The sequence below is a fragment of the Polistes dominula genome, unplaced genomic scaffold (genome assembly GCF_049000335.1).
Source record: "Polistes dominula isolate Pdom_NZ unplaced genomic scaffold, Pdom_raw_medaka contig_22, whole genome shotgun sequence".
NCBI lineage: Eukaryota > Metazoa > Arthropoda > Insecta > Hymenoptera > Vespidae > Polistes > Polistes dominula.
Genome location: NW_028300966.1, coordinates 3734947 through 3748574, shown reverse-complemented (window position 1 = coordinate 3748574; position 13628 = coordinate 3734947). Strand labels below are relative to the sequence as shown.

The window sequence follows — 13628 nt, the reverse complement described above, 5'->3', positions numbered from 1 at the left end:
TTTTTGTAACATTTTATAATTATATAAAATATGTAATACAAATATACAAATATACAAATACATAAATATAAATACAAATTATACAAATGAATATTAACAATCGCTACCACTATCATCTTTAGTTTAGTTTAGTCAGTTTAGTTTAGTTATCGTTAGATGTAATATTTTTTGAATACATTCAAAAAATTCTAGCCATTTAGTCTTGTACGGTTGAACTTTTGATTTTGCATTATCAATACTAATGTCAACAATATTATTCAAAGACAAGTTATGCTTATTTAATGAATATTCAAAGCTTTTGTATAAGTTTTCAGACATATCATCCTTGACCTTAAAAAATTCTATTCAATTAATTTGTATTTTGCCTTTGTTTACGTATTGCACTAAAATAGATAAACTTTTAGTCTCTGGTATATCCATACTCTTGTCGATGAGTACAGAAAATAATTTATTTTATAATAAGCATGAAGTTCTTTTAATAATTGACTTGTTAATAACATGTTTTTAAATAAACATGTCATTTTTTAATAAATTGAAAAAAATACCTTACCGTTTTCATAAATTTACAAAAAAAAAGAAAAAGTTGTTAGGTTAAGTTCAACGTTACCATATTAAGGGAAAAAGGAAAAAATTAGTTGGTAATGAAGGAAACAGTGTTGTGATTATTAAGATTAAGTTAAGTTAAAGTATTATAAAACGTGATATAAAACATAACTTATATCATATGATGCAACTTTTATAGTATAGAGTATAATGGGGGTCATTTGATATTATATTATCTCTTCTAAAAGATTTTTCTTCTGGCAATTCTAATTAGGTTAGAAAACACCTCCTGTTTCTTTCAAGCTATTAATATATTTATAAATATCATTTGATAAAGTAATACAAATCGCATTTATAATTTAATAATGACTTATAATAACTTTAGTAATAATCTATGTATTTTGTATGAATGAAAGTTGACATTGTTTAGGTTAGATTTAAAAGGAAATTAAAGATATCACATAAGATATTACACGTCACCATTTGAGATTTATTATTGTATACATTGATCATTGGAAACGAAAGAATATGAATATTTATTCTTTATTGTAAGCATATTTTTAATATAAATCATTTTTCAATATCGTATGCGAATCTTGTAATATCAAACTTAAAAAAAACATTGAATCAAATAAAATATATTAAATAAATTATTTTCTTTTAGAACACCTATAATATTATTAATAATAATGACATTGATATTAATTGTCTTTACACTTATATGTATTTTACTCATATTACCAATATTATTAATATTTTGGAGAAGAATGTATACAAAAGAGCGTACAAATAGGAAACAAAAAGGAACTGTCGTTGGATTTTTCCACCCATACTGTAATGCAGGTGGTGGAGGTGAAAAAGTACTTTGGGCAATGATTAAAGCTGTACAGTCTAAGTAAGTTAACAAATTCTTTGATAATATATCAAAGGTGAATGCATATTTATTCTTTGATTCATTAATCTCTACAGATATCCAAATATACATATAGTTGTTTATACCGGTGACTTGGATGCCGACCCTGAACAGATTTTAAATAAATCGCAAAAATCATTTAATATTAAAATTCAATCAAACATTGAATTTATATATCTTCATAAACGTAAATGGGTAGAAGCAAACATGTATCCTTACTTTACACTTTTGGGACAAAGTTTAGGTTCTATTTGGTTGGGTATCGAAGCTTTAAACAATTTAGTACCAGGTAAGATTGTAATATAGCAAGTAATAGAAATGATTATTATTTTATTGAACTATGTAATATGTATTTTATTAATATTCTAGATATTTATATTGATACAATGGGCTATGCTTTTACATATCCACTGTTTAAATATATAGGAGGTTGCAAAGTTGGATCATACACTCACTATCCTACAATTTCGACTGATATGTTAAGACACGTTTACAGACGTGTAATATCACATAATAATCGTCGTATAATAGCAAGAAATCCGTTTTTATCTGCCGGAAAAATTGTTTATTATAGATTATTTGCATTAGTAAATATTTTTGCTAATCTACGTATAAATATATAATTAAACATTTAATATTGCATTATAAAAATATGATAATTATTCATATAGTTATATGGATTTGCTGGTAGAACAGCAGATATTGTAATGGTGAATTCTTCCTGGACGGAGGAACATATTAATAGTATTTGGAAATGTCCTTTGCGAACGCACAGAATCTATCCGCCAACGGATGTACAACATTTAACATCTCTTCCACTTTATGACGATACTAAAGAAGATGATCAAATACGAATAGTGTCTGTTGCACAATTTAGACCAGAAAAAAATCATCCTTTAATGTTGAGAACTATGTACGAATTGAGATCAATAGTTAAAGAAGAAATATGGGACAAGGTAATAAAAATGGTCTTCTTCTTTTGTAAAATCAAATCGCTAGATAAACAAAAATTATTGATTATCTTTTTAGATATGCTTAGTACTTATTGGGTCTTGTAGAGACGCGGAAGATAAAGTACGTGTTAAAGACATGCAAGACTTATCTAAACATTTTGCTTTGGATGAAAATGTTGAATTTAAATTGAATATACCCTATTCTGAACTTGTATCGGAATTACAAAAAGCATCGATAGGACTGCATGCAATGTGGAATGAACATTTTGGTATCAGTGTAGTAGAATGCATGGCTGCTGGATTAATTATGGTAGCTCATGCTTCTGGTGGACCAAGGTGTAGAAATGGATTTGTTTTGAAATTTTATGATTTAAAGGAAAAATTACTTTGTTCAATTTTTCTTTCTTTTTTTATTTAACTAAAATAATATAATATTTTAGAGCAGACATAATAGAAACACAACCTGGTAGTCAAACCGGCTTTTTAGCGGAAGAAGCAGAAGAATATGCCAAAATATTAGCATATATTATAAATATGCATCCTGAGGATAAAAAGACTATTAGATTAGCTGCAAGGTATATATTTTAATAAATTAATATATTATATAATAGTTAATATATTTAAATAATCAACTTTTCATAATTTGTGTATTCCAATGAAACGTCATTTTTTCCAGAGCATCCGTTAATCGTTTTTCTAATGAATTATTTGAAAAGGAAGTTTTACGAACTATGGAACCACTTTTTCGACAAAAACAGGAATAAAATTAAGGATTTACATTTCTTGTATATCAAAGATACTATCCATCAAATATATTAATATTTAAATACTGTCAATTAATATTGCAAAAAGTTCATTTATTAAATAAATTGACAAAATGCATATAATTGGTTGATATATAATAGATATTCAAGGTATAAAATAGTTAAAATAAGAAAATAATTTAAAATAGATTATTAAAATCTAGTCTGGAAATATTACTGCTATGCGTGTAAAAATAATTCAATTTTTACAAAAATGAGCAGATTGTGATGCAATAATAATTTTATTTTAAATTTTTATTTTAACACGAATTAATTTCGTGCATAATAACATATTTTCAATATTATTTTACGAAATTATTGATCAATCCACATCCTTCGCATTCTAAAATATACGAAGGCGAATCTCCCACGCTTTCGTTTTCTACCAAACGAAAATGAAGTCCACGACTGGCTAACATTATTTCAGCAATTTTTATTGCAGTCTCCGTATGAAGAGTAAGTTTCTTGCTTCCTACTCTAACCCTTGATATCCCTCTAGCCAATGCCATGAAAATTATTATCTAAATAAAGAAAGATTAACGATAATAATAATAAGAATAATAAATAAATCATAAAATTATTATAAATAGCTTACTTGATCTTGAGTATGTTCATCTATACATGAATTAGCTAAAAGTGGTTCTAGAATTTCGTTAGCTGCATTTACTCCTGGAAAAATTGGTCCTTTATGTACCGTATCCAAACCAGAACCACCAAATATACAACCTGTTGTTGTCGAGCAAACTATGCTGTTAATTAAATTTAATAAAAATAGTTTATTAATATTTTTAAATTAATATAATCTAATATCTTTTATTATAAAAGAAAAATTATTTGAGTATCAATTTTCTTGTTTTTTATTTATTTATATTATAACTTACTTAATACCAGATCCATGTCCAACGGCGACTCCTCTGTCTTCTCTGTACGATTCAATATTAATAGCAGGAACTTGAATATTATTTTTACTAAGTTCTTTGGTTAAGATGGTTTTAGCATCACCAGCCATTTTATATGCTTCCTAAAACACAAGATATATATTAATAGTAATTAACGTATATATAATTCATTTAAACATACATTTATATTTATTGATCCGGCTACGTAAGCCCAACCTGATATTCCACGAGGTATGCCAGGATCAGTTATTTGAACAGCATTCAAGTTTCTTATCGGTTTTATACGTAAATGCACTATACCTTTTCCTTTTGGATAATAACCCCTCCAATCACATATTAATTAAAAACTATGCACATTTGAAAAAGAAATATAAAGGAAAAAGAAAATAACGAATACCTTTTTAATACAACAAAATCAAAATCCGCTCCAAATTTATTCAATATCGGTCTCATCACTTCTGTAAGATATTCTATATGTGGTCCCATAGGAACGTTAGTACCTCCTTTAAGAACGAGTATAATATCAGATTTTTGTGGTAGGAATAAAGCGCACGGTAATGCAACTTGTGCCAACAAACATATACACCCAGCTGTCTGTGTATCAGCTTCAAATTCATGTTCATATTTGTTCAATGATTTAGGATAGAATTCTAAATGCGTAGATCCTATATAAGCTCCTGAAACTTCAGCATTACACATTTTCTTCACCAATTCAACTCCTAAAAAATAAATGAAGTATTAATAAATAATGCACAACCATAAAGGAAACATATAAAAATAGTAAATAATTGAATTCTGATAACAAATAAATATTACAAAAGCATACCTTTCAAATGTTGAGCTGCCAATCCAGGTTTAGCTCGGCCTGCTCTGATATTATTTATTTCTATAGGAATTTCATAAAGTGCACTCAAAGACAGTGCTATTCTCAAAACTTGTCCACCCTGTACAATGATGACAATGATTTTATTATTCAATACGATTTACAAAACATTTAATGAGAATTAAATAAACACTTACCCCTTCGCCCAAACTTCCATCAATTTTTATTAATGACGCCATTGTTGTTGTTGACAAAGATCTAAAAATGCATTTAGAAAAAATGATTGAAGTATATGTGGTATTTGTACCGTGTGTCTCTCGATAAACGCCGGTTTTATTTAAACTCAGTTAACATTGAATTTCTCTCGAAGAATGTCGACGATCATTGTTAGAGAAGGGGAATTTATCTATCTATCTATAGACGACTATAGAGCCAATTTTTTTTCTTCTCTAAATATTGTCTGAAACTGCCGCCTTTGTAGTAACCTTCGAATTTTCGGCGATTTTCAAGTATATATATAGATATACCAAAATCATATAAAATACAATCACGTAATGTAATTACATGTAGTATAAAATTAATAATTTTTGACTAATTATATTCCCTATTTTAAGGTTATAATTATCTGTATTTATTTAAAGGCAACTCTTATTCATGATTTCAGACTAAAGAGGTAACACGTGTACTTTTTCTTTCTTTTTTTCTTTAAATAATATATTTTTGTATCGAAAATTTATATATTTATACACGTATATGTATTAATTTACTTAACATTTACAAATTTTGTTAAATGTATTTAATAGTATTTAGATAATGTATATTATATGTTATTATTTATGTTTTACTTAATTCAATTAAATGTATAGAGAGCTTTTCTTTAAATAAGTTAATAAATATAGGATAACCAGATTCACAATACACATGCGCATTTCAGTTCTGTCATTTCTCAAATCAATTGATTTATAATTCTTGAGAATTATTGAGTTTTACAAATTATATTATTTTGCTAATAATATTTAGAATATGTATAATAAGTTATTATTTGAATACAATTTTATTTAATTAAACGTATTCAGCTTTTATTTAAATATAATTTAATAAATATAGAATAATCAAACACAGTGCGCATGCGTGTATAGTGCCGCCATTTTTAAAATGAATTTCGCGCTAAAAGGATTGACTTTTTTAAATTATATAATTTTATTCCTTTCAGATTTTTGTCTTAAATGTAAATCAATGATATAAATATTGTATTATATTTATGATGATCAGGTTATAACAATAATAACGTATGATATATCGTATACGTTTTATATATTATTTATTCAGATTTTATTTCTATTTCATGACAAATTTATAATGCGAAAATATGATTTAACATGGAATATTATTTTAAATGCATCCCGTATTACATTTTAAAGATTGAAGAAAAACTTCTAGAAAAATTTTTAGTTTCATAACAACTAAAGAGATTCATATTTTAATATTGAAGATATTAATTCGATGTATCTTTCTTTATATTACATACTAACTACATTTAAAATAACTATGCATTCTAATACAGTTGCCATGCATCTGAGCATATGCTATAATGCTACCTGATTAGTAATTATAATAAAATAATTTATGCAACTATGTTTATTATAATATTATATTGTATAAAGCATTATTATTATTATTATTGTTGTTGTTATTGTAATTATTATTATTATTAATATTATTAATATTATTATTATTATTATACATTTATCAGTAAGTAAATGCAATAAGCTGACTAGTAAATTTTAAAGATCACAGGTAGGAAGGGAGTGTTGCATTTGCATCACCTATATAAATTTTCAGATTAAATATTTGTATATGGTTTTTGCTATTGCTTCTTATTTTATTTCATTTTTTATTTTTTGTTTGTTTCAAAATCATATGCATTGTATTATAATTAAAAATGTTCTGTTTATTAATAAAATTAATAAAACGAACTTAATAAATGATTAACTTATTGCACATATTTTGAATTAAAAAAATCACAATGAACACGTTAATAACATAATCCAAAATAAAAATAACATAACATAGTATAAACAAAAAATAATTAACATAATTTCAATAATTACAAAAATACAATGAAATCATAATTACAAATAGTAGTGATATAATCGAACAAAAGTTATTTTGGAACACTCAGGGTGTAAAAGTACAAAGATATATAGATTAGTTTTATTATAAACGATCGGTAAAAATGAAAAATAAAATGATCGCTATAGTTCATTAATTAACAGTAAATCTTCGATTAAGTATAAATATTTACTAAGCCTGTATATCTTTTTTTTTTTTTTTAACAGGAAAGGCAGTTTTAACTCCAAACTTAGGAGCAGATATTTTTTACTTTTTTTTGCTCGTTTTTTTTTCTAATTGTTCAAAATACTTATTCCATAAAAAGTATACTTAAATTAATCTAAACGATAAAAGTAATTTTTGCAAATAAAATATTCTATACTGACAAAGTGAACGATATTGTTTTGTGCACATTACATATACAATAAATTAAACTTATTCTTATTAAATGATACAACTTACATCAAACATATTGTTTTTTTCTCTTTTTTTTTTTTTAAATGTAAATCGAAGGAAACCGATCTCGCAGTTTTTTTATTTTGTAACTTGAAGATAATAATGCATACAAACGATATGCATGTACATCTTTTATCAAACTTATTGTATCATCTATTGATAAAGATGCGAATATATCAGAATTAGTGAGTAAAATTTTCATATTCTATATAATATATTGTTAAATATTCTTTTTTTTTTTCAAATATTAATGCTGTCACATTTAGATAGGTATAAATGTTTCAACGATAGCGTTATTTTATTTTCACTGTGCAAGCAAGACAAATATGTATTGTTGTTTATGCATTATAAATGGAATTAGTATTTTTTTGTTTAAACTTCTTAATTTTTTGTTAAATATAAAGCAAACACTTCCATATCCTAAGCCAGCTGCAATTGCAACCGCGTTAATTGCAACCATAGATGTTAATTGCATAATTAATATTTATAAATATCCAAGGAATTAATACTTATTCGTTGTAAAATAAAATTCGTAATACAATATATTATAGATTTTTTAAATATTAGGCTTATATATAATTAGGTAAACTATTTTTAACCATTCCTATATTGTTATTTTTCTCCGTAGCAATGTTTTCAGAGTTATCTTATTTTTTCTTTCTTTCAATTAGCTAGCAACAGTACACACGATGCCTGCATCTTATAAACAACGATGCTACATTTTTTCCTTTATTTTTCTTTTCTTTAAATAATATTCATTAGCAAATGTTTTTTTTTTTCGATCTCATTATGTACTGCGCATAAAAAATCAAACGGCTTATTAAGAATTACGCTACGGATGTATCATATTTTTCTTGCTTTTCTTTTCTCTCATTTATGATACATAAAATGTACCTATATATCACAGTAAGCAAATTGAAATGGTTTATCATCGTGAATAACATTTAGCACATCATTTCTATATCTTAAATACAATATCAAGTAAATATAATAATATATTTAGCAAGCGTTTGGGTGAAAAAATATTTTTCATCTGGAAGAAAAAGCGGTAAATTCTCAAAATATCGACGGAATTACGTGGATGGAAATATTGCTGCTCTACGTACAATAAGCTTAACTACACAACATTTTATCATCATTCATCATCATCGTAATTCATTTCGATGAGTGCCTGTACAATTTATCTTTCATTTCTAAATTTGCTTATATCGTTGAAAAAAGCGGTATATAAATGTAAAATACTAACTTTATCTTATACAAATTTATATTTAATTGATGTGTACAATATTATAGCCTTGCTCGTGCATCGAGACATCCATATTGTTTTTTTTTTCTTTTTTTGTATACTACATATTGCATACTATTTTGTAATGAAACACAACACATAAATAAAAAAGAAAATTATTTAAACTAATTTCTAACAACAGCTTTGCGTTGCATAAATTTTATAATATATTATTATTATTATTATTATTATTATTATAATATTATTATTGTTAGAGTTGCATTTTTTTTACGATATGTTAAAATATTTCTTGTAACGTTTAGCTTAAGTTGCTTCTAAACGTAAATAAATAAATAAATTAATAAATAAATAAATAGATGCATGCATGTTGCTGTATATTATACAATTAATTTCCTTTCGATGATAATTAAAATATTCCTTTAGCTGTGACTAGATGCAAATACATGGATGCCGACATATATTATCTTTTTGTTGTTTTTTTTTTCTTAAATTAATTATAAAAAAAGAAACATATAGTAAGCATAGGAACATTTTGAACATTAATGTAAATATATATGCTTCATCAATCGTGAGTAACATAAGTAATTGTTACATTATTATTATTATTATTAAAAAATGAGTTTCTATATTCATGATAGTAAATAAATATGAGTTATATATTACTATAATCTCGTAATATTTATAAAATAAATTATTGATAATATATCTATAATTTGTGCTAAGAAACTAATTAATAATATTTTTGTTTGCCAAATTTTCACGAATACAATAAAATATCGAATTGCATTTTACCGAACTTGTAATTGATTAATAAAATTAATATATTATTCTCATGCAAATTATCACATATTTTCTTTTCTTTTCCTGTTCCAGGTTCTTTTTTTTTGTTTCTTTTTTCTACATATCTTTGGCAATTCGTATAATAATCATATCTATAATCGCTTTTCTTCATTGTGCCGCTCCTTCATCATAATTTAATCATATGATTGATGTAAAATATTTGTCAAATATATTTTTATAAGACTAGCTTGGGAATAACGCAGCTCAAATTTTTGCTCAAAAATTCTTCAATGTTTGGACATTCAATAAAATGACTAAACTTCGAGCAAGATTCTTGTTGTAAACTCGTTTTATACCTTACGCTAATGATAAACTTTTCTTATTTTATAGAATTGTTTTAAATATTTAAAGCGCTTTTAAAGCGTATCCAAAATATTTATCTCGTAATTACATTTTTCGCGCCAGTGTAAGAGAGACAACTATCACTCGTACCCTAATGAATGATTGTCCGCTCAAACCAGAATACGTATACTATATATAATCTTAATATAATAATAATAATAATAAAGGGATGATAATTTATAAATAATATCATTATACTCTATGTTCTTGGAGCTTTTGTAGTCCTTGTTGAGGATTGTGTGCATTTGCATTGTTCGGTCGTAGCGGCATTTGAATACACTCGGGAAGTTATATGCGGTAACGAGCATAAAAGATTAGGCCCACGTAAACTTCCAGCGAAACCGCTTCTACCCAAAAAACTGTGTGCACATTTGTACAATTGGGTTTGCAAGATTAATACATCGTCGAGATCCTCCTCGCTGTATCGTCAAATATGAAAATTGTATGATAATTATTTTTATTTTGATCGATGTTTATTTCTTATTTGTCAGATATTAATAAATAATTACCGTGCAGCTGCCAGGAATTTTTGGAAAAGTCTATTGGGTACGATACATGGACGATCAACCGTATCCGCGTAAAGTTCTGTTTCTCTGTTATACAAGTGTAAGAAATCTGATAATTGTTTAGCAGTAATAGCTGCACGATCCTTGTCACTGAGTTTACTGCTTGGTAACTATTAATACAAAAATGATATTTTTTAAATATTCATATCGTCATTTGAATACAGAAAATTTCAAATTTTTCAACTTACTGTAAATAAAAACGGAGTTCTCAAGTTACACGAAGACTGTTGAAGAAATTTCATGACAAGATCGCAACAAGCAGGATCCGCATTTGATTGCGATATTTTACGAAGTATGTGTCCCAGATATAAACCAAAAGCTTTCCTCGCTTCGCCAGGACTAAAAATACACGCGATAGATAATAATTTAATTGATCAAACTAACCGAGAAAAAATTATTTACATAGGAATATTTTTGAAGGATATAAAGTACAAACCTTAATGTATTTCCTTCTTGCATCGATTTAATAACTAAATTTTTATACTTATGAGTATCTACATCCATATTTTCTTTACTATCACCACGATCTAAACTTTGTTTATGACCCTTCACTAAAGCTCTTTCATACCTTTCGTATCTATAGACATGATGAATATTATTTAAATAATATTTCAAAATTAAATAACTTATATGTAATTAGAAAATTACCTGGACAATCTGTCCAATGTAACTTCTGGTATAACAAAACCAGTATTTCGATTAGCTGCAGGGAATAATTGTTCGTGTAACATTAAATTGTAATTTGTGGTCACTGATTGTGGAATTCTTCCAGGCCCTAATGGATCAGAAACTATTGGTATACCAGTTGATGAATCTATAAACAAATAATAAATTTATATATAAAAACATATAATATAAATAATTTATATTTTTTACTTTTTATTTTCGTGCATAGAATATGTTGTTACCAATTAGCCGGAAAAGCTTTAGACACCTTGTATATTCGTTTAAATATTCATCAAATGTGTTCAATGAAATGTAAATACCTAAATATTGCGAATACATTTCCCATGATTTAGGACTAGGAAATATGCGAACGAATCCTCCTCTTCTTTCAAATTGTGCTTTAGCAGAAATTACTATTCGTTGTTGTTCGGAACTTAATCCTCCTTTTATAATGTTACTTTTGCTAACAGTTTTCTTTTTATGAGTTAATGTTTCCGCGGATTGCACTCTTCTATACTACAAAATAAAAATAACAATAAGTTAATATAAATGTATGAAAGAAGATAATAAAATTACATTTAGTGATTTAATGAACTTACACCAGCCATTCTTTTAGTGGGATTAGCCAAAGAACGATTAAGGTGCATACTTTGAGGCCGTAACATTGGATCTACAGCGGGAATACCAACAAGAGTAAGTAAATCAGCTATTAATGCTGATTTTAATCTGACATCCAACGGAGAATCACATCCCAATGATGGTGTCAAATTTACTTCCAATAACCAAGGTTTCAAAGTATCATCAATCAGAATATCAAAACCAAACAATTCTATAAAACGATAAATATGTTATTCACTTATGATGGCAAATAAAAAAGTAAAGAACAAACGATTAAAAATGTAATTATTATTACCGAAACATGTTTCCGGATGTTTAACGAATTGTTTAACACCACTAACAATTCCAGAAGCAGTAGCTAAAATAGATTTAATAATAATATCTTCGATATGTTGCATAAGTTGTTCAGTATCTTGACCAATGGAACGCAAATGTCTTAATAATGCAGATAATGTCCATTTATGGCCCACATCTTCCGCATCTGGATCTTCGCTTCTATAAATAACAATAATAAAAATTAGAGGATACATAATTTATATGAAACAAGAAATAATTAAAATTCATGCATAAATATGCGAAATATAACGTAAAGAGGAAAAAAGGGAGGATAATGTAACTTACTTAACATAATCTACATGGAATTTATTGATGCTGTAGTTACATAAGTGCATACAAGGATTCCAAACGTATTGATTACCACCATCATATTTAACTGTTGCAAATCGCACTAATCCTTCTTCATACAGGTATATCAATAATGGATCATAATTTGTTACAGCAACATACAGACGTAAATCACATTTGTGCCCATCCACTAACAGCGGATTATTTATGTATTGTGCAACTATCACAGATTCATCTGTAAGGATTTTCTCAGGCTATAATCAAATGAATAAATAATTATTAATGATTAATTATATGTACATGATATATATATCAAATAAACAAACAGGGCTTATTTTATAAATATTATTATAGTAAAAAAAGTTAGATCAATTTAGTCAGCATGATATCGAAGTTAAATAATAATCGAACAGAAACCCTTATTTCTCTCTACAGAAAATCATACCTAAAAATGATTATGCTCACACTATTAACAATATAAATTCCGCGTCCACGAGAGCTGGCTTTTGGTTTGACGATCCAAGGTCCTCGGTACCTAAAATGCGCCGTAAGTAATTCTCTTGATTCACTGGGTAAAAGGAAGGTTTGTGGTATAAAATCCAAGTTTCGCAAGCCTTTACTTCTTTGCATAGCTTCGATGTTCTTATACAAACGATCCTTTCGCGTTATCTCGTACGATCTAACAAATTTAATAAAGTTATTCATCAATAAACATTTTTATTCATCATAATAATTAAGTTTTATACCTTGGAAAGTGATTAACTTTTTGATAGGACTGTAAATTACGAAGAACATCTGGCTTTGGGTGATTTCCCATCCACAATACATTAAAATCTGGCTCATTCATGGGTACCTGATAAATATAAAAGTATATACATTAAAATGTCTTACATTTTTATTCATTCTTATATAGAATATATATATTATATGCAGGAAATAAATAATGAAAATAATCGATCATGAATAAGTTCAAGAAAACATGGAAGTATTTTCCATCACGCAAGTCTTTAATATTCGTCTTGCATTCAAGTATACTGGCGTCTTTATTGACCTTGCGGTTTAGTTTTCGTAGGAATAAACGTGTTCACGCTCACGGATTGCTAATAGTTTAGAATAATTAAAACATGTATGGTATTAGTATAAAAACAAAATACATTATCAATAATTTATAATAAATTATTTAATTGAATAAAACAAATTGAAAAGTTAAGATATACGAATAAT

The 13628-nt window shown here is 26.5% G+C and overlaps 3 protein-coding genes across 5 annotated transcripts in view; 1 reads left to right on the top strand and 2 right to left on the bottom strand.

Annotated features, from left to right (window-relative positions):
- Positions 1–163: 163 nt before the first annotated feature.
- Positions 164–3245, top strand: Alg11 (ALG11 alpha-1,2-mannosyltransferase). Of its 3 annotated transcripts, none has more exons than XM_089173073.1 (9): positions 164–817; positions 979–1091; positions 1208–1438; positions 1513–1745; positions 1826–2043; positions 2128–2412; positions 2486–2745; positions 2850–2984; positions 3086–3245. In XM_089173073.1, the coding sequence occupies exons 2-9, from the start codon at positions 1072–1074 to the stop codon at positions 3171–3173; spliced, it is 1470 nt and encodes a 489-aa protein (XP_089029199.1). In that variant the 5' UTR covers positions 164–817; positions 979–1071; the 3' UTR covers positions 3174–3245. The 3 variants fall into 3 exon arrangements, with proteins under 3 accessions (XP_089029199.1, XP_015171324.1, XP_015171322.1); XM_015315838.2 differs by having other exon boundaries at positions 960–1091; XM_015315836.2 differs by having other exon boundaries at positions 165–817; positions 974–1091.
- A 190-nt stretch (positions 3246–3435) lies between these two features.
- Rtca (RNA 3'-terminal phosphate cyclase) lies at positions 3436–5834 on the bottom strand. The gene is made up of 7 exons (XM_015315831.2): positions 5132–5834; positions 4938–5055; positions 4509–4830; positions 4293–4434; positions 4094–4233; positions 3808–3961; positions 3436–3733 (listed from the first exon to the last, which is right to left on the bottom strand). The coding sequence occupies exons 1-7, from the start codon at positions 5171–5173 to the stop codon at positions 3515–3517; spliced, it is 1137 nt and encodes a 378-aa protein (XP_015171317.1). The 5' UTR covers positions 5174–5834; the 3' UTR covers positions 3436–3514.
- Positions 5835–7183: 1349 nt separating this feature from the next.
- Positions 7184–13628, bottom strand: part of TTLL5 (Tubulin tyrosine ligase-like 5) — a 42668-nt gene continuing 36223 nt past the window's right edge. Inside the window, exons 5-15 of the mRNA XM_015315881.2 lie at positions 13151–13257; positions 12870–13083; positions 12402–12658; positions 12076–12275; positions 11762–11991; positions 11483–11678; positions 11145–11310; positions 10933–11073; positions 10685–10835; positions 10440–10606; positions 7184–10349 (exon numbers count right to left, since the gene is read on the bottom strand). Of these exons, the coding sequence (XP_015171367.1) occupies positions 10130–10349; positions 10440–10606; positions 10685–10835; positions 10933–11073; positions 11145–11310; positions 11483–11678; positions 11762–11991; positions 12076–12275; positions 12402–12658; positions 12870–13083; positions 13151–13257 (2049 nt within the window). The 3' untranslated portion in view covers positions 7184–10129. The remainder of the gene's footprint in view (positions 10350–10439; positions 10607–10684; positions 10836–10932; positions 11074–11144; positions 11311–11482; positions 11679–11761; positions 11992–12075; positions 12276–12401; positions 12659–12869; positions 13084–13150; positions 13258–13628) is intronic.

Bases quoted from the DNA above. Each gene is read 5' to 3' on its own strand.
- Alg11 (XM_089173073.1), top strand. From the start codon at position 1,072: ATGAATATTTATTCTTTATT. The intron at 1,439-1,512 runs GTAAGTTAACAA...TAATCTCTACAG, and splicing joins ATTAAAGCTGTACAGTCTAA to ATATCCAAATATACATATAG. The intron at 2,413-2,485 runs GTAATAAAAATG...TTATCTTTTTAG, and splicing joins AAGAAGAAATATGGGACAAG to ATATGCTTAGTACTTATTGG.
- Rtca (XM_015315831.2), bottom strand. From the start codon at position 5,173: ATGGCGTCATTAATAAAAATTGATGGAAGTTTGGGCGAAGGG. The intron at 4,831-4,937 runs GTATGCTTTTGT...TTTATTTTTTAG, and splicing joins GGCAGCTCAACATTTGAAAG to GAGTTGAATTGGTGAAGAAA. The intron at 3,962-4,093 runs GTAAGTTATAAT...TTTAATTAACAG, and splicing joins GGACATGGATCTGGTATTAA to CATAGTTTGCTCGACAACAA.